The 24,643-nt window shown below is 36.0% G+C and overlaps 1 protein-coding gene across 1 annotated transcript in view; it reads right to left on the bottom strand.

The window, feature by feature from the left end:
* Nucleotides 1-24,643, bottom strand: part of ADGRL3 (adhesion G protein-coupled receptor L3) — an 890,906-nt gene that overhangs the window by 131,305 nt on the left and 734,958 nt on the right. Inside the window, exons 14-15 of the mRNA XM_011949310.1 lie at nucleotides 4,542-4,725; nucleotides 3,523-3,645 (exon numbers count right to left, since the gene is read on the bottom strand). Of these exons, the coding sequence (XP_011804700.1) occupies nucleotides 3,523-3,645; nucleotides 4,542-4,725 (307 nt within the window). The remainder of the gene's footprint in view (nucleotides 1-3,522; nucleotides 3,646-4,541; nucleotides 4,726-24,643) is intronic.

The following is a 24,643-nucleotide window of genomic DNA, read 5'->3' as shown; positions in this document are numbered from 1 at the left end:
TAGAGAGGGTGCCATGCAAAAAAAAAAAAAAAAAAAAAAAAAAAAAAAAAAAACTGTCAAATGTTGTCTACAGAAATAGTAATAAGAAGAAAGTTTTATTAGGTGAGGAGAGGGAATAAGAAGACTGGTAAAAGACATGGGAAAATTTTCTGGGTACAGAAGAGATTTATTTTCCTTCTTTTTGTGATATTATAAAAGAATGTACAACTGTCAAATTCCCAAGCTAAATGCTTCCTCAAGCTAAATGTATATTTTAGTGTATGTAAATTATTTCTCAATTGCAATGTTAAGGAAAACACATAAGAATTCACAATCTTTACCTGTCTTAAAACTCAGTTGTCATGTTATTTTAAGGTCACTGTTTCCACAAAGTCACCAATCCTTCCACCTTATTTTTTTCCTTTATGACTGTCTCTTAAATGTAATCCTCTATGAAGTGAATTGTCTCTTAATACACTTTTTAAAATTGTATTTTTCCTTTATTTAAAAAAGTCAAGCCCTATATCTTATTTCTGGTCGCAACTACTATGGTTACTAAGAAGAGGAAGTCACAGTCCTTATCTCTGAATCTTAGAATCAAGTGGAAAAAAAGAAAATTGAGTTGTGTGAGGAGATAGGCAAAAAAAAAAAAAAAAAAAGTTTTTTTTTTTTTTTTTTTTTTTTTTTTTTTTTTTTTTGAGGAGGAGGGCTATTTAACATCTAACTCCCGTGTTTGGGAAATTCCCTACTCTTCGGAATTTATAGACACAAAATGGACATATACTTTCTTTCCTAGCTTATTGTGAATAGGTTGCTCTGGGCACTTCTGCTAGATGCATCCAATCAGATGCAGTAGCCTCAGATATCAGATGAGGAGCTAGTGATACAAAGAAGCAGGAAGTGGTACAGCAACAGCAGCAGCGGCACAGTTACTGCTACAGAGTTCATTTGCAGCAGCAGTGACATTTCACAGCAGTGATTCTGTGATGTGATATAGGCTGCTGTCAGCCTCCTTGCTCTAGTGTATCTTCTGGGACTGATTCTCCAGCCGTCTCAGTGATTCTATGAGATAACCATTATCATTTCCGTAATCCAGCAAAGATATTATGATGACAGCTACATAATGGAAGAGAGCATTCTTATCTAATCTACAAGTGTTAATACAGTACTGAGCAAATCATAGTAATTCACTAAATACTTATCTGTTATAACATACAACTTAATTTTGTTCTTTCCCTCTAGATTTGGTATTAAAATGCTGATTTTTGAAAGGTGAAAATTAAGAACATTCATGCATTTTTCTTGTTGACATTAAAAACTTCCATTTTAATTGGTTTATAATTGGCTGATAATTCATGCCAATTTCCACTTCCAGGATGGCGTCATTTTGCCATCCCACCGTGAGTTACCAGCACACTTAGTCACTGGCAATTCTCTCATATTCTCTGCTCTAAAATTAATGCTTAAATGTGATTTTAACAAACAAAAACAAAAACAGGCTGGGTGTGATGACTCATGCCTGCAATTACAGCACTATGGGAGGCTGAGGTGGGAGGATCTCTTGAGGCCAGGAGTTCAAGACCAGCCTGGGAAACACAGAGAGACCCTCTTCTCTATTAAAACAAAACAAAACACACAAAAAACAACTATACGTTAATTTAGAAAATAAATGAACACAGAACTTAATTAGACTAATATATTTCTACATGTCTTCGGATACACAGCTTTGTGTCTGAAGGTTCACACATTTATTGTATACTTAAGTAGTGAGTATATAGATGTATAGATGAACCAGGCACTGAAGTACTAGGGTTACATCAGTGAACAAGATTAGACAAGGCCCCTGCTCCCATGGAACTTACTGCCTGGAGGGAGACCCAGGCAGTAAGCAGGCAGATTAAATAATAATAATAATATTATTTCTTATAATGATAAGTGAATAAATGCTATGAAGAAACATTGGCATAATCATGGCTAATGGGGAAAGAGTGATTGGGAAAGAGGAGTTTACTTTAGAGGAGATAGGGAAGACTCTCCTTATAGAGGTAGATTTATTCTAAAAAGTGAATTTTAGAGAGGGTGCCATGCAAAAAAAAAAAAAAAAAGTAAAAATTGTATTCTAAGAAGAAAGGTTTAAAAAAAAAACAAAAAAAAAACCCAAACCTGATGCAGGAACATGCTTGGTGTGTTCAAGAAACAGAATCAAGATTACTCTGTCTGGATCACACAGAACATGCTGAAGACAAATGCGAGGTGTGGCAAATGAGGCAGGAAGGAAGTGGACCAGGTAGCACGTGGCAGGCCTAGTTAAGTCATGAGATTTCATTCTAAGTGTAAGTGGGGGTCAACTGGTCAGATGTATGTTTCAGGAAGAACCCTTTGTCAACAGGATATACTGTTGGAGGGCAAAAGAGTGGAAGCAGGGAAACAATTTAGGAAGCTAATACAGGAATCTAATTTTGCTCTACTTAATCTTACTGCTGTCTCAAAAATTTTCTTAGTCAAATGAGTAACATAAAAATGATTTCTAAGTTTAGTCTTACAATATTTCTAACATTTACAGACCATTTTATTCTGATGACAACAAATGTAAGTTGTTTTTCTTGATATTATTTATCAACACTGTTCACCTTGCAATATGAAATATTAGCATTAAGTTGGTGACTAGGAACTGAGGTCGTCTTCCTATCACCTGGCAGATTAAACAATCTCCCTTTCTTGGCAAAAAAGAAATATCTCTGTGTGTGTGTGTGTGTGTGTGTGTGTGTGTGTGTGTGTGTATGCATATATGTACAAATATGGGAAAGAGGGGTCTATTTTAGAGGAGATATATATATACACATACATATATATATACACACACATCTATACACACATATATACACACACATACATATACATATATACACACACATACATATACATGCACATACATGTGTGTAAGTTTAAACATTTTTTAATATTAGTGAAATCTGGGACATACTTTATAAGATTATTTATTGAATTTTAATTATTTTCAGTGTATTCAATTTAGTAGTAAGCTAAGCTGTTTATATTTACAGTTCCATTTCCCTAAATCATCTCCTTACATTTCAATGTTTGTATGCTTTGCAAAGAAAAGCATAAAAATACTCTCAAAAAGATGCTGAATAAGCAAACAATAATAATAATAATTAAAAGTAAAATTTCCATAAAAATTTTACAAGTGAAATCTGCACACTCAGTGAGAGTTCCTCCTTTTGAGGAAAGATGTCAGATCCTCTGAATTTGTTGTCCATAATTTCCTTCATATTTAAGTTTCTGGCAACTGAAAAGTAATGGAACAATTTCCAAATCTGATTGGGAATTCTGTAGAATAAATATCATTGTAATATTGATGGTGCTGTACAGTAGAAAGAGGAGGAAGAGGAGGAGAAAGAGAATAGTGTAGGAAAAGGAAGAGGGGAAAAGCTCCTCAATAGTGGATCTAATATTCTGGGTCAAAAAGGAATGAATTGATGCAAGTTCAATTCCCTCAAGCTTAAAAAACAAATTCTAACCTACCATTTCGGCCATTTTGCTTTAAAGTATTTGCAGACAGCTGGATAGTGCTTCCATGGCCCATGTTTTCTGGAAATTTTAGGTCTTCTAAGTTTCCTTCTGTGCTCAGTCTTGCAACTTCCAATTCTGTTAATATCAAAGAGATACCCATGCTCATTGAGAAACATACCTAAGCTACAATAATTTCCTAAATCATTGCAGTATTTCTGAAATCAAAACACTGGAATTCTCATTCTATTTGTCATGCTTTATGAAAATCTTTCAGAAAATATATTGTTCGTATTTTATAAAAATAATGCAAATAAAAGTTATTAAAATTATTTAAATAATACAGACATGTCAATCATAAAGTCTAAAATTTAAAATTCAATCCCAAATTCTAATACATTGTCATTGGCCTTAAGTTTCAAAATATAATCTTTGTTTTATAAATTAAATAAAAATCCTTTTGTAATCTAGAGCTGTACTATCCTATCAATATTGATCTTTAAGTCCAATAAATTTGAAACAACTTTATCATAACTTCTGAAATAAAAGTGTTAGCTACTCCTAATCCACAATAAAAATAGATTGATATCCTTTATAAGTCAAATAACACGATTATCAAACACTGTTTTATCATTTTCACTCAAATGACTTACTTCTTTATAATGTAAATTCAAAGATACTCTCATTATAACTGAAATAACTCCTAATAGTCCTGTAATAAGAGGATGAAATTTTAAATAGTATAATACATACATAAAAGTCCTTTAAAAAAACAAACCTCACCATAAGTGATCTCAGGCTACTGTGTTCAATATTTAACCTAATATTGAAATGTCCTAAGAAACATAGCACACATGATTTTCTATCCTTTTAAGCCAATGACAAGTGATGCCCTCTTTATTTTAGAAAAAGAATGATTTTTCTCCATTGAAATAAAGTATCACTCATATCTGGGACACCAGAGATACTTTTTTCTTTTCCCTCTTCTGATATACAACAGTGTCTGGACCTTCTGAATAACAAAGGCCACTTACTAATATTGTCTGTGTTCTCCCTGACAATGTCAGTCTTCAAAAGGTTATCAGCCAGCACAAAAGCACTTTCCTCCACAGTATGAAGCAACATGGTGGCTGCACGTAGCTGATCGCTTATAGTCAGGTCTCTCCACGCATTCAAAGCTTGTGGCTGAAGGAGGTTGTTAACTGTCTCGACCATTGCCTATAAGAGGATGAAAAGAATGACAGAGGTCTCTAGTGAACCCACATAGCTGTCAGAAATCCAGGTGTACATGTTGCCCAGCAAGCAAGGATCAGCAGTGTGCATGAGTTCAGTATTGTCCCAGCCTCCCCTGTGATATGCTGCAGCAGAAGCATTCATTATTTTGTTCTGTAAAACCCTAGCTGAGACTTTGCAAAGCAAGAGGAAAACCTGTTTTTGTTTTGAAAGACAACAAATAAAGTCATGCTTTCTTCTTAGAATCAATAACACAAGCTTCAAGAAGACTATGATCACATAATTAAATTATTTGGCTGGGGAACTGTTGACAAAAAATTTAAACCAAGAGTTTTACCACATGACTTAGAGAAAATCATTGTTTCTGTACATTACCATAAAACTGGATGCTGAACACAACAGAGATTAAAAGGATGGCCATAAATGTGACAATCCAAGAATTTGTTGCCTATAGGTTGATGACTCACATAGCAAACCTATCTTGTTTTTTAGCCAGCTAGTAAAATGTCAGAATGGGGAAAATATCAAAGCATACATACTCCAGGGGCTTTGGATATGTTATGTACAAAGAGAAACCTTCTTCATGCTGTTTACTACTAAGGAGGGGAATAAACAGTTGAATCTTACTACCTATGGTCCTCAGGTGTTTTATCTTTAAAAAATCAGCAGTAGGTACACCCACACATAGAGACAAAACACTACAGTTCTCATTGCTTCATCCAAAAGAATCATCTCTGTAGTTACAATTTATATATTTCCTGTGGTTTGCTTTATGCTGTCGGTTACAAAGAAAAACAGTTCTCCCAATAAGGTCTTGGGTTTCATTCAAACATACAGAACTGTAAAATAGAAAGATACAATACCTTCAGCTTAAAAGTGATCATCCCTGAACCCAAATCATTATGAAATATGCATCTAATCCAGAAATAAAGTTGAATAAACAGCCAACACAGGCACAGTTACCAGGCAGCACATAAGTGTTTTAAAACAGGATTCACATTATTGACACATTGGCAGAGGGGCTGGGAGAGACTAGAGAAACACCCTCCACAAGGCAGTGTTGTCTCCTGGCTGGTGTTTTCATAGTAACCAAGTAACAACTGTTAAAAATTCAGCTTCCTAATGAAACACCTTGGCTGCCAATTAACACCAGCTTCAAAAACTAATTTGCCTTTGATAAAAGTTGTTTTTCTTAATATTTTCCCAGCTATTCCAAGTTTTGGTCAAAAATCAACATCACTGTACTTTTAAGTAAAATAATCCTACTCACACCTTGCATGGTTTGGATTATTTTTTAAAAGACGAACAACACAAACAAATCGAAAAAGTCTCTTACGAGTTTAAACACTGGACATTTTCATATAGTGTGCTTAGCTCCGTCATTTGTTCTTGGTGTAAAGCATGACCTAGTAGCCAGACAAAAGTATTTCTGGATCACAACAAAATGATCCGCTTTCCAGGAAGTTCTCTATAAGGGCAATGCCAACAGGATATGCCAAACAAAGAGATGCCAGATAGGAAACCAAAAAAAAAAAAAAAAAACTTTAGATATTTTCTGAAGCCAAACAAAAAACAAGAGAACATAGATCTCTTCAGTGTAAAGAAGTATTCTTTCAGGGATTAGATGATACTGTGAATTCATTAAAAATGCTCTGAAAGTCCCACATGCAACAGAAATTATGCCTGTTCTTTATGGAGCAGCCATTTTAGCTGCTGATAATCTTAATAATTAGTTAATAATCTTATAATAATTAATTAAAATCTTACCTTAGGGGAAATTTGATTGGGCATAATATATTTCTCTTCTGTCCTTTATTGTTTTTATTTTCATAATTTAAAAAATGCAAGATGAGAAAAAAGGAAAATGAAACAACTATGGTCAACTCCGAGAACATTCCAAGAAAGAACGTGTTCCAAGACTAAATTAGGAAAAAATAGAAAGACTCACTAGACCTATAACTAATACGGAGATTGAATCAGTGATCAAAGCCTCCCAAGAAAGATAAGCTCAGGATCGCATGGCTTCACTGGTGAATTCTACCAAATTTTTCTACACTTAAAGAAGAATTAACACTAGTCCTTCTCAAACTCCAAACAATATAAGAGGAGGGGACACTTCCAAACACATTTTTATGAGGCTAGCATTACTTTGACACCAAAGCCAGACTAAGACACCACGAGAAAACTGCAGGCCATATCCTGATGAATACAGATGCAAAAATTCTCAACAAAATGCTAGCAAACTAAATCCAACAGCACTTAAGGAAAAAAGTATAAACCATTATCAAGTGCAATTTATCCCTGAATTCAGGGAGAGTTCAACATAAAAAAAATCAATGAATGCGATACACCACATTCACAGAATAAAGGATATCACATGATTGTCTTAATAGACACGGAAAAAGTGTTTGACAAAATTCAGCACCTTTCATGACAAAAACTCAACAAACTAGGAACAGAAAGAAGTTACCTCAACATGATAAAGGCCATGTATAAAAGCCCTTAGATAACATCATACTCAACATTGAAAACCTGAAAGCCTTTCCTCTAAGATCAAAAACAAGGCAAAGATGCCTACTCTTGCCACTATTCAACATAGTACTTGAAGTTCTTAGCCAGAGCAATTAGGTAATAATAATAATAGGCATCCAAATTGAAATGAAAAAGCAAAATTCTCCCTGTCTGCAGATGACATGATCTTATATATAGAAAACCTGAAAGACTCCATTAAATATATATATACATAAAAGACTGTATATATGTGTGTATATATACCAAAGACTGTATATGTGTGTGAAGTGTGTATATAACTATAAAATACTGTATAGGCCGGGCGCGGTGGCTCAAGCCTGTAATCCCAGCACTTTGGGAGGCCGAGACGGGCGGATCACGAGGTCAGCAGATCGAGACCATCCTGGCTAACACAGTGAAACCCTGTCTCTACTAAAAAATACAAGAAAAGAAACTAGCCGGGCGAGGTGGCGGGCACCTGTAGTCCCAGCTACTCGGGAGGCTGAAGTAGGAGAATGGTGTAAACCCGGGAGGCAGAGCTTGCAGTGAGCTGAGATCCGGCCACTGCACTCCAGCCTGGGCGACAGAGAGAGACTCCGTTTCAAAAAAAAAAAAAAATACTGTATATATTTGTGTGTGTGTATATATATATATATAAACTAATGAACAAAATCAGGAACATTTTTACAACAGACTGCTTTATCTAAAACACTTTTTATGTCTTTGAACCGACAGCAAATAAATCAAAGGTACCATTTATTAATTTATCTTAGCTTTGCAACTGAAAAAGTGCAAAGTGCAATATTTTTTCATAGCTACAAGTTTTCAACAAGTGTATTCTTCAAGATAAGGCAGTCTTTAGGAAGGCTTTCTACTAATTTTGGGCTTTAAGCCCAAATGATTGCCAAGTTTACTGAAAAGCAACACACTCAAAATGTGGCCCCCAAACCTAGGATTTGGTGAGTTATGACACCAATTTAACATTTATTTAGTCTGCTCAAAGACACACCTGTTCACCATTGTTTAAGTATAACTGCAAGGAAATAAGTTTACACAAGGACCGAGAGACAGTATTCTGTAGTTCTAAAATCAGAGTGTGGGATTTGGAACCACAACCCCCAAATTGTACCTTCACAGTGCCTCTTACTGTGTGACACTGGGCAAGTTACTTAACTTCTCTATACTTCATCTACGAATTTGGTATGGTAATATAATCATCTCAGAAAGTTGTCTGGCTCAAAACAAGTGCTCAAGATGTAACCTTGTTTTTACTCTTACTTGATATCACAGTCCAGTGTAGGAAGAAGGGAAGTCTTCACTTAGAAAGCACATTTCATATCTGATCATTGCTAAATAGCCACACTGAATTGAGATCTGGAAGGAATAAATCTTCAGTAATGCAATCTGCATAATGTGGTCTCTTACACAACTACAGAAGCCTATACTACCTGAAGCTTTGAGGAATTGGAGAGTAAAGGCAACATGTGTATTAAATAGTTCATAATGAGTTTTTTAGAGACTCGAATAAAATGCCCCATTTCCTGCTAGTGAGACAGCACAATTAAGTCCATCTTAGAAGCTTTATAATTATAAATGACTTAAACTTTCTAAAGCTTGCTGACATGTCCCTTTAATAGCTAAATGAAGGTTAATTAAATAGTTACAACTCCTCAATGAATACCTATATTTGGATTTCCTTATACATTTATGTATTGTATATTTTATTCACACACTATGATATCTGGTCACAAGATAATTTTTTTCTCAAACTAGTTACTTGCATTCTTTTCATAAGCTCAATATAAGACTCATTATATTTCAATTTGAGAGTAGGTAGGGGTGAGTATTATCCTTTTCATCATACAGTATACTCACTAAACTCTCAGTGACTTTTGACTGTTTCTAAAAATCAAATACAAATGAGAAAGAGCCAAAAGTCATTTTGATTCACACCAAGATTATGGACATACCATATCCTACTAGACACATATTTGCATTATTTTTTAATGCAACATTATTAGGACCTTTATCATTAAATTCAGACCTTATGCAAATTCAGTTGACGAATATTACTCATAGCATATAATTGTGACATGTTTGTTAAGGATGCTATATACTTTATAATTACACTTTATATATTTCAAAATACAGAGTTTATTTGTTATAACTACTGTAAAAACCTTTGCGAAAAACTGCTATATATTTTTGCAATGACAACTTTTGTCATTATTCCAAGAGGATGTATTTGTGAAATAGCTTAAGATTTCTCAGGAAGAATACACAAAAGAATCAACAGGGAGAAACACATGAGTGGCACCTCTTACCCAGGTGAGCAGTAAATATCAAACTATGAAAGTAAGCAAAATCATCTGGGGAACTTAGTTACCCCCTCTTCCTCCATTTGAAAACCATAAAAATAAATACTTCAATAGAAGGAATGCCTTATGGAAAGATGTATAAATGTCTAAACTTTACCACCACGGCTTTTTTTTGTTTTCTTTTTGTTCTTTTTTTTTTTTTTTTTGAGACAGAGTCTCACTCTGTCACCCAGGCTGGAGTGCATTGGTGCCATCTTGGCTCACTGCAAGCTCCACCCCCCGGGTTCACACCATTCTCCTGTCACAGCCTCCTGAGTAGTTGGGACTACAGGCACCCACCACCACCCCCGGCTAATTATTTTGTATTTTTAGTAGAGACAGGGTTTCACCGTGTTAGCCAGGATGGTCTTGATCTCCTGACCTCGTGATTCGCCCGCCTCAGTCTCCCAAAGTGTTGGGATTACAGGCATGAGCCACCGCGTCCAGCCTTGCAGACAAGTTTTTAAATCAGTAGCTCATTCAGGTTTTAGCTCAAATATCATCTGCTCTGAGAGATCTTCCATTATTAGCAAAACCGGGGGAAAGGTGGGGGAGAATCCCCCCATCCTTAAATCTATTACCTGTTTTGTTTTCTTTGTATCATATGTCATTATCTAAAGACGTCTCATATATTTGTTTACCGGCACAACCATCTTAAACTTCCCATTAGACAGATGGCGAGCTTCCTGAAGCAGGAGACACTGTCTCATTTACAAGAGCCAAAAGCAGTGTTCGGTAACTCTTAGATGAGGGATTTGCCATGTGGGATAACTCATACGTAAGTCAGTTTTCTCCATTTTCATATCAGCCAAAATAAAAATCTCTGAAGTTATTAGTTTGATGAGTATAAGAGCAAAGAATAAATAGAAATAATAAAACTTATTAACTAGCCAATACTTCCCTGAATTAGTCTCACTTCAGAGAATCAATACCCCAGTGGGCTCTTAGTCCATTTGCGCTGCTAGAACACAATATCTTAGACTGAACAATTTTATAAACCACGGAAATTTATTGCTCACAGTTCTGGAAGCTAAGAAGCTCAAGATCAAGGCACCTGTAGATTCATTGTCTGGTGAGGTCTCACTCTCTGCATCCTCACAGGGTTCAAGAGAGAAACAAATTACCTTGGGCCTCCTTTGTAAGGGCACTAGTAACATTCATTCATGAGGGCTTTGTTCTCATGGCCTAATCACCTCACCAGAAGCCCCACCTCCCAACACCACTATACCGCAGAGTAAGTTTCAACCGCAGAGTAAGTTTCAACACATGAATTATGGGGAGATACAAGCAGTCAGACCACAGAAGGCTCCCGTTTTAGTATTTGTTTATCTTTAACAGAATTATCCATATTTGTATCTGGTTTTCTCACCAGACTATGATGTCCTCAGAGAAGAGATCATATTCATTTGTGTTTTCCCAGAGTAAATTTTAGTGCTGTGATACCTTTTGGGTATTCATTAATATTTATCACATAAAGGTAAGTTACTTTTATTATCAAATTATTAATGACATTATATACAATAGGAAAACTGAAAGCATCCTTTTTTGTTTCTTTAATTCTTTCCCTGTCTCCCCAAATACTTCTGAGAGAATAACGTGTTCAGGTATCACCATAATTTGAGAGTGAGACAGGGTGAATGAGAGGAAGTTAAGATGACAGAGTTCAGAAAAAGAAAATCTAAACCACAGGTTATTATAGTGAACATAGGACACTATGAGTAAGAAATATATATATATATTTTATAAAAAGTTTTCCATAATGTTTCCAAAGGTAATTTCCAATGTAATTTAATAAGATTTCATTAAATATGTATTATGTGCAAAGAACTAGTTAAGGCACTGTTGAATGAGGTTAGAGAATAAAAACATAGAGTTTGCCTTCAATTTACCTATGCTCCAGCACAAAACAGATCTAGAAACCCACAGCATACAGCACAAAAGTAACAGATTCTTGCTGGGGAGGTCCATAAAGACATCCCAGAAAATGTTTATTTTTGAGTTAGACACTAGAGGATGAATACATTTTCTTTGACTCTGAAGAGGAAATCCAAAGCTAAAGTACATAATGAGCAAGTTGATGATGATCAAATAAAAAAAGCAAATTGATATTAGGCAGCCCATTTGAAAGTTGGGAACAATTATTTCATAGTAATAGAAACATTTATACTAATGAATTGCCTAAATTCTTTCGAAAAATAGCCTAGTAATATAAATTATATTTTACTCTACTTCCACTTTTTAAATATATTTTCCTGAATGCCTCATGTCCTTATCAATATATACCATAATCATGCTGAATAATGCTATTTTATTATATTATTATTTTATTATATTATATATACAGTTACATTTAAATATTTTTCTTCATATCTAAATCTCAGGATATATTAAGGAAGAAAAATATGTTTCCAGGTCTCTGCTCCTATTTATTGCTTTCTGAATGTATACACTGCAGATAGATAGATGAAAATAGTGTCCATTGATTTATAATTTGAAATAATAAAAACAAAATGTTCTTTAATTCTTTACTTTGACTTCTTGATATAAAGTTTATCAGTTGAGAGTAAAGTAAAATGAAGCAAAAGTTTAAAATCATTACTGAATAGGACACATTGTACTGCAATCTGTGTTTAGATATTGATTCAAATCAAAATGTAAAGGTCAAGTGTTAGAAGTGTCTTCAAAACAGTTTATAACTTGCAGGTTTTTTATTACAAGTCAAGTTGAATAACTGATATTTACACACCTGATCAATAAACCTACGGTGCTTTTTATAACCACTGTCATTTGATATTATTAAGTATATAAAAACTACTAATCTCTGAACCACCTTTTATATTACAGTGAAGTGCTGGCATTTTCAAATCTTAATTAAAATTAGATCATATAACACAAGTGACCTTAATATAGTAATAAGGACCTTTAGGAGTATAACAAGGTGAAACTAAAATTTCATAGAACAGACTGTGTCTCTAAGAGACCCTTATTTTTTTAAAAGCATTATTTTTTGCAAACTGTATTTGATCATATCACTGTTTAATTCTACTTTAGAATGAAATGACTGAATGCTGTCAAATAAATCTCTATTGTGTTGCAGGAATTAAATGGATCTACAGACCTGACTTAAACTCCTTGCTAACTCAATATTCATTCAACAGATATTAATTGAGCATCTTCAATGTGGCAGTCAACTAGGATGCAGCAAGAAAGACAGATGTTCTCTCTTCCCTGAAGGTAATGGCAATATAGTTAGGCCAGGCAATTAAACAAGTAATTAAAATCCAACATGGCAAGCATTATAATAATGGAAACATAGAGTTTAAGCTCTGTATTGGAAAAGCTCCATGAAGGGGGACATTTCCAAGATGAAACTTGACACTGAACAAACAGACAAAAGGGACAGCGTGTACTTATAGGCACAGAGGTGAAAGAGAACAGGCACTGCGAAGGAACTGAAAACAAATTCCTTATGGTAGAGCAAAGAGCATAAGAGGTTCAGTGGTAAGACTGGTAAGTGAAGGCTAGATTTCAAAGAGGTTTGCAAACTATGTTAAGGTATTTACAATTCTTCCCAAAAGTGAAAAATAGTCACTGAAAAAAAAAAGGTAAGGTAACAGAGTGATACACAGTAACAGTTAATATTTCTGGAGTGTATTCCAGATCTTGATATGAATGGTTTACATGCATTAACTCCTTTAATTTTCAAAGTAACCCAGTGAGGTATAATTTATTATCATCTTCATCTTACAGTGAGAATACTGAGACTCATAGAAGTTAAGTAACTATCTAAAGGCTAATTAGCTAACATAGAGTAGAACCAGGGCTCAAGTACATGAATTCTGGTTCTGGAGAAAAAGAAAAGCAGAGATTATTCCAAAGATATTTAAAACGATTTGCTGATTAGCTAATGCCAGTTGACGAGGAAAAGAAAGAAGTGCAATGCATAGAATTTGGGGTAGTCAAGGAGGAAGCACTCACTTCAAATGGGAATTTTGTTTTTTCAAAAGGTAGTGGGTTGGCCGGGCGCGGTGGCTCAAGCCTGTAATCCCAGCACTTTGGGAGGCCGAGACGGGCAGATCACGAGGTCAGGAGATCGAGACCATCCTGGCTAACACGGTGAAACCCCGTCTCTACTAAAAATACAAAAAACTAGCCGGGCGAGGTGGCGGGTGCCTGTAGTCCCAGCTACTCCGGAGGCTGAGGCAGGAGAATGGCGTAAACCCGGGAGGCAGAGCTTGCAGTGAGCTGAGATCCGGCCACTGCACTCCAGCCTGGGCGACAGAGCAAGACTCTGCCTCAAAAAAAAAAAAAGGTAGTGGGCATAAGAGTATATGTGTGGGTGGAGAGTATGAGTAACACAGTAAATTCAGGTTGCCTACTTTGAATGAAATATACAGTCTTGCACTGAATAATGATGTGTTGCTCAACAATGGACCATGTATACCATGGTGGTCCCATAAGATTAAAATGGAGCTGTCTTATTCAGGTGTACTAGCTTTTATCTTTTTATCATGTTTTTACTGTATCGTTTCCGTGTTTGGATACACAAATACTATTGTGTTATAATTGTCTACAGTACTCAGTACAGTAACATGCAGTACAGGTTTGTTGCCTAAGGAGCAGTAGGCTGTACCACGTAGTCTAGGTGTGTAATCTGCTATCCCATTTAGGTTTTCGTAAGTATACCCTATGATGTTTGCATGACAGCAAAATGAAGCATTTCTCTGAATGTATCCTCACTGGTAATGCATGACTGTAATTGAATGGCATCTAGATGGGCCTGAAGCTTATATAAGATATCTGATATTCACATATAGTTCATGAGATAGTTTGGATATTTTTCCTTTTAAGTCTCATGTTGAACTGTAATCCTCAATGTTGGAGGTGGGGCCTGGTGGGAGATGTTTGGGTCATGAGGGCAGAGTACTGTCCTCACATAGTGAGTGAGCTCTTGTGAGATCTGGTTGTTTAAAAGTGTGTGACACCTACTCGACTCCCTCTCTTGCTCCTGCTTTTGCCATGTGATATGCCGGCTCCTGCTTTGCCTTCTTCCATGAGTAAAATCTCCCAGGGCCCTCCCCAGAAGCTAAGCAGATGCCAGTGCCACGCTTGTACAGGCTGCAGAATCATGAGCAAATTAAACCTCTTTTCTTTATACATTACCCAGGCTCAGATATTCCTTTACAGCAACAGAAAAATGGCTTAATACAATGCATGCATCATAAATTTAAGTAGGCTTATTAAAGCCATTGATATATCTGAAATTACCCAGATAAACTGTGTAGAAGAAGAATTGATGGTACAGAAACACTAACAAAATAGAGGGGCAAATGAAGTAAGAATAGTTGACAATGAAGATGAAAGAGTAAGCAGTCAGAGAGTGTGGTATCACAGATGGAAAGAGGGTTTTCCTTGGTTTCAAAAATAATCATGGATTTTTTTTTTTTTTTTTTTTTTTTTTTTTTTTTTTTTTTTTTTTTTTTTTTTTTGGTTTGCGTCCTTTGTAGGGACATGGATGCAGCTGGAAACCATCATTCTTAGCAAACTATCACAAGAAGAGAAAACCAAACACCGCATGTTCTCACTCATAGGTGGGAACTGAACAATGAGATCACTTGGACTCGGGAAGGGGAACATCACACACTGGGCTTATCATGGGGAGGGGGGAGGGGGGAGGGATTGCATTGGGGAGTTATACCTGATATAAATGATGAATTGATGGGTGCTGACGAGTTGATGGGTGCAGCACACCAACATTGCACAAGTATACATATGTAACAAACCTGCACGTTATGCACATGTACCCTAGAACTTAAAGTATAATAAAAAAATAAAAAAATTAAAAAATAAAAAATAAAAAAATAATCATGGAAGTGTCCAAAAATTCTTCTTTTTGAACTAGAAATAATAACTCTATTTTTGTTCCGGGTAACAGAGTGATTGTAAGACAAAAAAGAAAACCACAGAGATACTGCTTTTGAGGAGCAATCAGTACAATTCTATGTATCAACACTTCAAAGCAGGACATCTATTCATTTAATTAATATTTCTTGAGCCCTTAACACATGCCAACACTGTTCTAGACCCTTGAGATACATCTTAACAAAGCAGAGAAAAAATAATCTTAGAACTGAACATTCTGGCAAAGGAAGCAAATAATAAACCATATACTGTTAGAAGATGCGATGTACAGTGTGAAATAAAAGAAAATAGACAGGATAGGGGGATCTAGAATCAGGGATGGTGTTGGGATTGAGGTTGGCTTTCAAATATGATGGTACAGATGGGCATCACTGAAAAGGTAACAATTCAAAAAAGACAAAGGAATTAAGAGAGTTAGCCATGCAGGCATCTGGAAGAGAAGCATTCCAATCAGAGAGAACAACCAGAATAAAAGTCTTCACATGGAACTTTTGAAGGTTTGCATGGTCCAAAACCTTAAAATGGCATGTGTCCAGAGTAAAGTAAAGGAAGACAGTAGAGGTGGGAGCTGGGGCTCAACCACTTCAACTGAGATGCTGAAGAATGGTTTGCAAGTGAAGATTGGGAATTCAGTTACAGATATGGAAAGTTTGAGGTGTTTATTACACAACAAAGTGAAGCTATTGGCTGGAAAATTAATTCTGTAGTTCAGGAGAATGGTCTGTGCCATGGATAATATTTGTAGGTCATAGACGTATAGGTGGTATGTAAATCAATGAGATCACCAAGGGTGTGAATGTACAAAGCTTAGATAAGAGGACTAACTGTTGTGCTAGGGGGCACTCCAAGCTTAAAGGTTTGAGGAGAAGAGGAGGAACCAGCAAAGGAGACTGGAAAGAAGTGTCAATTAGGTAGGAGAAAAATAAAGTGAGTTGTCCTGAAGAGAATATATCAAGGAATAGGGGGTGATCAGCTGTGCTAGATGTTTCTAATTAATCAAGTAAGGTATGGACTGACTACCGACTGTTGGCCTAGCAGCATTTAGAAGTCATTAATGACCTCAACAAGGTCAACAAGGGCAGTTTCAGTGGTGTAGTGTGTGCACAAGCCTGAGGAGGTGAATTTAAGGGAGAATGCGAGGAGAGGGATTGGCAACAGCAAATGTTGACAAGTGTTGTCAGAATTTCAGCTGCAGTGGACATACTAGCAGGCAATTAGAAATTTGAGCCTGGAGCTTGAATTAAACAGTAAATATTTGGAGACCACTTAATATGTGCTAAATACAATTTAAAAGGTCCTGAAGATGTAGAAATAAAAGTGGCACTGTTCCTTCCCAAGCAGCTTATTGATAGAGGGAGTGAAGAGACATTAAAATACAGCTTGATAATTGCTGTGATAGAGGAAAACTGAGAGTGTTGTAAGTTCACATAAGAGGTCATTCATTCAGACTAAGTGGGACAAAGAATGCTTCCTTAGAGTAATTGACATATGAAGTGAGTGTTGATAGGTAAGTCAAAGTTACTGGAATGAACAGAAGGAGAAAGGAGAGCAAATCTAGAATTAATCCAAGCAGAAGGAGCTGTGACTATAAAGGTACAAAGACGCGAACTGAAAGTATTTAAATCCTCTGGCAGTGTAGGATCCGAGGAGGAGCCAGTTAAAGGGGTGAGAAATTAGCAACAGGAGTCTGATATTCAAGCACTGTAGTTCAGAAAAGGATTTTTTTTTCTATAAGGGTAAAAGAGAGTAAGGGACAGGCTGAATAGGGTCAAGTCATGATCAAATTTGCATTTTTAAAACATTACTCAGTACGTGGAATGGATTAACAGAGGAATTTGACAATGTGTAAAGCAGTTGTTTAAATTGTTTTTTTTTTTTTTTGAAAATCATCTACACAAGGATAATAGCTGAAGTTATAAGAATCGATAATCAGAGGAAAACAAAGTTTGCAGCCAAAGTCATTTTGCAAAAAATATGTCATGACCCTGGTCAAAGGTTTTTAATAGTACTCAGACGCTTCAGTTTTTTCCATAGCCTTCTCCCTCAACCCACTGCTTCAGGCGTATTTGTCTTCCTTCTATTCCCTGAACTCTCCAACCACTTGTCACTTGACCATCTCGGCCTTGGGTGACCTTTGATCTTGGAATGCTCTTCTCCAGGTAGTCACATTACTGAATTGCCTATCACTTCCTTAGAAAGTCTTCCCTGATCCGCATGAAATGAAGTAATCATAAGGTCATATTTACTCATATGACTGCTTTAATTCTTTGAACAGCATTTCTGCAATCTTATTTTATTACTTTGATTGATTGACTGATTTACTGGCTATTTTTCTCCATAACTCCAGCTGGCTGAACTAGGGTGTGAGCCCTACGTGACAGAAACTCTTATCTGTCTTCACCCCCGAATCCCTGCACCTGAAACAGCGTCTGAATGAGCTCAACAAATGTTGCCTGATTGAATGAAGGAATAAATCTATGCTTTTCTTAAAGTATATATTTTTACTATTTTTTTTTTTTTTTTTTTTTTTTTTTTTTTTTGAGACGGAGTCTCGCTCTGTCGCCCAGGCTGGAGTGCAGTGGCCGGATCTCAGCTCACTGCAAGCTCCGCCTCCCAGGTTCACACCATTCTCCTGCCTCAGCCTCCCGAGTGGCTGGGACTACAGGTGCCCACCACCTCACCCGGCTAGTTTTTGTATTTTTTTAGTAGAGACGGGGTTTCACCATGTTAGCCAGGATGATCTCGATCTCCTGACCTCATGATCCGCCCGTCTCGGCCTCCCAAAGTACTGGGATTACAGGCTTGAGCCACCGCACCCGGCCGTGTTTACTATTTTTTAATAAAAAATGTATTTTTTCAGACTTTGAAAAGGAGATACTTGTTGGAAAGTCTGAAAAACTGCCACAGCCTAGCAGAGCCAATTAAATGTAATATGATATCCTGGATAGGATCCTAAAACAGAAAAAGGACATAGATAATAAATTTAAAAATCTGAATAAACTGTGGACTTCAGTTAATGATAATATATTAACATTGGTTGATTAATTATTATAAATATACCATACTAGTGTAAGATGTTAACAATAGAGGAAGTTGTTCATGTCAATGGGAGGCATATGGGAACTTTCTATCACTTTTTTAGATTTTTTACATACAAATCTAAAACCGTTTCAAAAAATAATATCTATTAGTTTTAAAAAGACATATTTATAAACAGTTTTAAGTTACAGAAGTATATTATGGTAAAAGCTGAAATTCCATTTATAGAGCACCGTAAAACTCCACACACAAAAAAATCACTTTTGACAGTTCACTGTGGATCTCTCTAGACCTGTAAACATTTACGCATTCATGATCACAAACTCAGTCCGTACAATAAGGTTGTTATCTGTTGTTTTGGCTTGCTTGTGTATTTTTACTTGAAAATATATCACACCTATCTTTCTAAGTCAACATAAGTTCTACCTCACTGTTTCTGAGGCTAGGAAGTATTCCTTTATTTAGTAGTTTATTCAACCGATTTCCTACTGATGAAGAGGTAAGTTGTTCTGTTGATACAAACACTACCCTAATCTAGCTTGTGATCCTGTCTACACATTTACTGTTTTCCAGGGCGGAATGCTACCCCATTGTGCGGGTCGGCCACAAGTTACCCCCAGAGTCTTTTCTCTCGACAAGGAGAACAACACTGTTTTGTGATTGTATGACAAGATTTATAAAGAAACAGTATAAAAATATAGATGTGAGTAAAAATTGTCTTCTCTGGTAAGATATTTAAAAAGCTAACAGGCCGGGCACGGTGGCTCACACCTGTAATCCCAGCTACTTGGGAGGCTGAGGCAGGAGAATCACTTGAATCCGGGAGGCGGAGGTTGCAGTGAGCCGAAATCGCGCCACTGTACTCCAGCCTGGTGACAGCAAAGAATCCTTCTCAAAAAGAAAAAAAAAGAAAGAAAAAAAAGCTAACAGTGATCATGCTTTGGAAAAGGACTGCTTAAAGACCGTGGAGAGAAAAGAGGCCGGGTTGAACTACGCAACCGCAAGGGGGCACCACTGAAACAGACAACAATGTCAGTGGCGTGCCCTGGAGTTAGTAACGCAGAGGTTCCAGAGGGAGGGAGAAATAATTATTTTCTACCTTTAGAATTTTATACCATGTGTCTATATTAGCTATTCAAAAAATTACTTAAAAGGTAGAAAAATGCAATCTGAGAAGTTTCAAATAGCTTTTAAAAGTTTTTTTTTTTTTTTTAGACAAAATGATTAATCTCAAACTATGACTAACAGAACAAGTAGAAGAACACTGTTATTTATATCTAGGGTTCAAAAGTTACCTTTGTATTGTCATAAATCTATGGTAGGTTATTACATTAAAACTGAGTAAGATTTTGCTGTTATTAAATAAGAAAAAGAAAAAGCATTTTCGTTGCATCTGAGGCTGCTAGTTGCCCAATATCCCTCTTGTGTTAGACACAGAATCATTGGACATTATGCCCAGCTGCAAAGCTGCACCTATTAATGAAGTATTTAACCATGCAAATAGGGTAGCCCACATAATATAATAAGAAATAGTTTGGAGAGACTCCTGGAAAGTACTAAAAGGGACAAATCCTTCCGGTACTTATCCTTTTCCTTCTTCCTTTTGGAAGATTGTCATGACATGATGATTGGAACTTAAGTAGCCATCTTGTCATCTTGGGGATGGAAACACATGTGCTAAAGATGATGGAGCAAAAAACCAGATGCAGCCTTGGTCTCTGATTTCATGCAGTTTCCAAGCTAATCTTGGACTGCCTCGTCTGCATTCTTCATGTGCAAGAATAAAGCCCTGGTTTGTTTAAGCTACCATAGCTAACTTTCTGTTACTACCAGCTGTCCAAGATTCATGTATTAAATAAAGGAAAACATAAAAATTGTAACTCTGGGAGCAGTCCTAAAAAATCATTTGTTTGGTTCCATGCCCTCAGACAACTACTTTACTGCAAATTGGACTTCAAAATTTCCATTTCTTTTCTGATCTGTACCAAAAAAGTTAATGACAGTTTCAGAAAGTAGGATCTTAAATCTGTAACGCTGGGTTTTTTTTTTTGTTTTTTTTTTTTTGTTTTTTTTTTTTTGTTTTTTTTTTTTTGTTTTTTTTTTTTTGTTTTTTTTTGAGATGGAACCTTGCTCTGTTGCCCAAGATGGTGTGCAATGGCGTGATCTTGGCTCACCGCAAACTCCGCCTCCCGGGTTGAAGCAATTCTCCTGTCTCAGCCTCCCGAGTAGCTGGGATTACAGGCATGTGCCCCCATGCCCGGCTAATTTTGTATGTTTAGTAGAAAGGGGTTTCTCCATGTTGTTCAGGTTGGTCTCGAACTCCTGATCTCAGGTGATCCACCTGCCTCGGCCTCCTAAAGTGCTGGGATTACAGGTGTAAGCCACTGTGCCCGACATGTAATGCTGTTTTTAATATCCTTTGCCTTTTGGTTAGCTATGTAACCATCAAACTATTAAAGAAATGGAAAAGTAAATTGATGTGTATTCTCTTGCATTTGCATAGAAATAGTATCTATTTATATTCTATGTATTTAAAACTTTTCTGAAGGTAAACTTATGTTCAGAAAGCATTGATGCATAGAATGGACTTTAAGTAAACAGTTTTACAATTACATAATGGTCCAGACTTTGATCAAAAAATTAAATAAGAGAAGAGAACACAAGTTGGTGCAAAGAAGAGAGAAAACATTTTTGTTTTAGATGACAACATTTTATTTAAAAACAGAAAGACACTTTTTTCACACCCTCATTAGAATTACTTCCTGAAGCATTCACAAACCATGTGTATACAAACAGCAGCTGGAACATTTGTTTATTTACAGGAAATGTACAAAACAAAGGAGGTAGAAATGGCTTTCTAAAGCAGCCATTTCTATCTAACCTGACACATTCGCCAGGGGAATTGTGAGAGATTCCCAGAATGGTGTTCTTTCCACGTCAATGCAGAATCTCCATCATCAACATCTGTCACTGTCCTTTGGAAGTTTTTAAATCATTAGATTTACAACTTGACCTGTTCAGATTCTTCAATAATACCTGTGTGAATTACTCTGCTTACATTACACATGATTTTACTCTTTTGATTCAATGATGGCTTTGTATGTAGTAGCGTTTAATGTCTACAATTTATAGAAAGGAATTCTTATAACCATCCTTATCTGAAAAAAACTACAGTACTCTGGTTTTGTAGATAGAAGTCACTTTCTTTGATCTTAATGTCTTTTAACAATAGGTTTAGGGCACCAGAAACATGCAGGGTGCAGATTTATATTTTCTTTCTTACTGACATAAATCAAGTGCAGATTTATCAAGCTGTGAAATATATTAAGTTCACAGGGTTTTAACAAAGGGTTACCAAACCACAAGAACCTGCTGTGATTCAAACTACTTTCAGATGTCCTTTTAATTATATTAAATGAAAGTTTGGGTTGGCTTTGATGCTTATGGGCAAACATCTAAATCTCTTGAAAGAGCTGCTAAAAGTACTCCCTGTTGCTGCAGTTAATATACTACATTGTATGCACACTGCTAGCCAATTTATTCTAGCCACTTTAACAAGGATATCCAGCCTGACAGGCCACACAGAATAGTATCACAAGTCAAGCAAAGCACAAATCATTAGAGGACTCTGAAAGTTGTTTGACATGCACCACAGAGCTCTTTGTCACACAGCCAATTAAGTGACCAAACAAGGAACTCGAAAATACTCATTAATTTCTTCCTAGCAGTATAAATGGAGCTTAGAATCCTTCTTGTCTTATGCACCAAAGGCACACAAGTAAAACTGGCATAATTCAATTTGCACTTTGTCAAAGGCACAAGTAGCAACTTTGGTTCACAGAAAGTGTGCATTAATAATACAAAAAAATTGAAAAGAATGGGCAAAAATGTTTAGATATTGCATGTAATAATGTAGACATGTGGGCTTTGGAATTTTTTTAATTATCAAAAGTTGACATTACTTTTATCTTTGAAAAGCTGTATCAGCATTTCTGAGCAGATTCAGCAGCACTTCACATCATTTCATCCTCTCTGCAATAACTTCAGCTGATTCCAGGATACGATACTCTCCTGGTGCTCCTCATTCCTTAAGGCTGTTTTTTAGTCTCTATTGCTGACTTCTCTTCATTTCCCCAACCTCTTCATGTTACAGAGTCCTGGGGCTCAGTCCTAGATTCTTTTCTTTTCTCTCTTTACACTCATCCCCTTGATGGATTCATCTAGAACACTGATTTCAAATGCCACTCTAAGCATAACACTACCAAATAATTATTTCTAGGCTAATCTCACAAATGAACACCATGATTGTATATTTAATGACATATTTAACATCAATATTGCATGTCTAATAAGAATCTCAAACTTAACATGAGCCATAGTGGAGTTCTCTTCCTGACCCTCCCAAATTGGTTGCAGACAGACCATCTCAATAAACGGCGACTTCATCCTTCCAATTGCTCAGGCAAAAAACATTCTGTCATTTCAACTCCTCTTTTTCTCTGAAAATTCCACACAATCTCTTGGTGAATCTTATTTCATTTTTTTAAAAAATTCTGAATCCGAATAATTACCTCAGTATGCACGCTAATATACTAATCCAAGTGGCTGTCATTACCCAAATGGTCACCCAGCTTTGGTCCTTACTTTTCTTGCTATTGGCTATTCTCTACTTGTAACACGTATCAGATAATTATCCTCTCCTCAGAAACCTGCAATGGTTTGTTTACTAGGCTTTTCTGAATAAAAGCTGAAGGCCTTACAATCATCTATCAGAATCTGAGCCTTGCGGTACCACAAGCTCACACCCTGTGATCCTATTCTTTTTCACTCTGTTCCAGTTGCACTAGCCTCCTTCCTCACCAACAAGAATATTTCCGCTTCAGGAACTTTCTGTTCTTTCTGCTAAAATGCTCCCTCCTGCATATCAGCACAGTTGACTCCTTTATCTCCTTTCGAGTTTTGCTCAAATATCACTTCGGTAATTCATTTCATGCTTTCTTGCTTTATTTTACTCTATAGCATTTATCATCTGGCATACCATATATTTTACATATTCAGTGTATTGTTCATATTCTTTCACTAGGATTTTCACCTTAGAAGAGAGTGGAGGGATTTTTGCCTATTATGTGTACTGCTGTACTCGCAGAGCTGATAAGATTATACCGGGCATATGTGCTTAACTAGTAATTCTTAAATATTTTTGTTGTTCACTATGTGATGGTTTTCCATTACTAGGATATAGTATTATATCATACCATATATATATAAAATATATTACAGTAATAAGCTCTCTATGTCCTATATACCTATATAGTATATACATTGTATACTTTAGTATACTATAATAATACTCTTTAAGTGTTAAAAAAAATCACATAGACTACCTGCCTTTCAAAAACAAAAGAAGAAGAAGAAAAACCAGGTGTGTGATTTTTTGTTTTTAAATTCACACCTGCTTAACTTTTTTTTTTTCCTGATCAGTTCTCAACCAAGCTATGCAAGTGACCAAAACAGATTCTACATAATGACTCAAAGGAATCACATCAGTACCTAGATGAACTTATATTTTCCATTAAGCATGGTCGACTGCAGACTCTCTAGCAAGTACACACTGCCTCTGAGATTTGGTGGGCAAAAGAAACTATTGATAAAAATGAAAATATTTTTAATAATGAGGAAAATGTCCTGTCTTAAATAGTTCCTTCTTAATAGTTCCTGCTAAAGAGGAGAACAATGCTAACAACTATTACTATTTTAAAAACGACAACTTGAGGTTGAAAGATAAGGAAAAAATGCAAACCTAAGTTCTGGTCACGTTTAGAAAACATAAAGGCAGTTGTTCTTAAGCTCTTGGAGCATCATACTCTACTCCCATATTCTCATGAAAACCATGGACCTCTCTCTGAAACTACATGATTTGTACTGGTTCATTAATTATATTTTTAAACTTTCCTCTGCCCCCGATCCCATGACTACAGTCAAGAACTTCCTCAATTCACAAATACTAGCATGGTAATAGTAAGAAAGACAGAAAATAACAAGTGTTGGTGAGGTTGTGGGGCAACTGGAATCCT

Source organism: Colobus angolensis, unplaced genomic scaffold, assembly GCF_000951035.1.
Source record: "Colobus angolensis palliatus isolate OR3802 unplaced genomic scaffold, Cang.pa_1.0 Scaffold297, whole genome shotgun sequence".
In the NCBI taxonomy this organism is placed as follows: domain Eukaryota; kingdom Metazoa; phylum Chordata; class Mammalia; order Primates; family Cercopithecidae; genus Colobus; species Colobus angolensis.
Note: the sequence above shows the minus strand (reverse complement) of the source record. Positions and strands in the feature narration are given on the sequence as shown.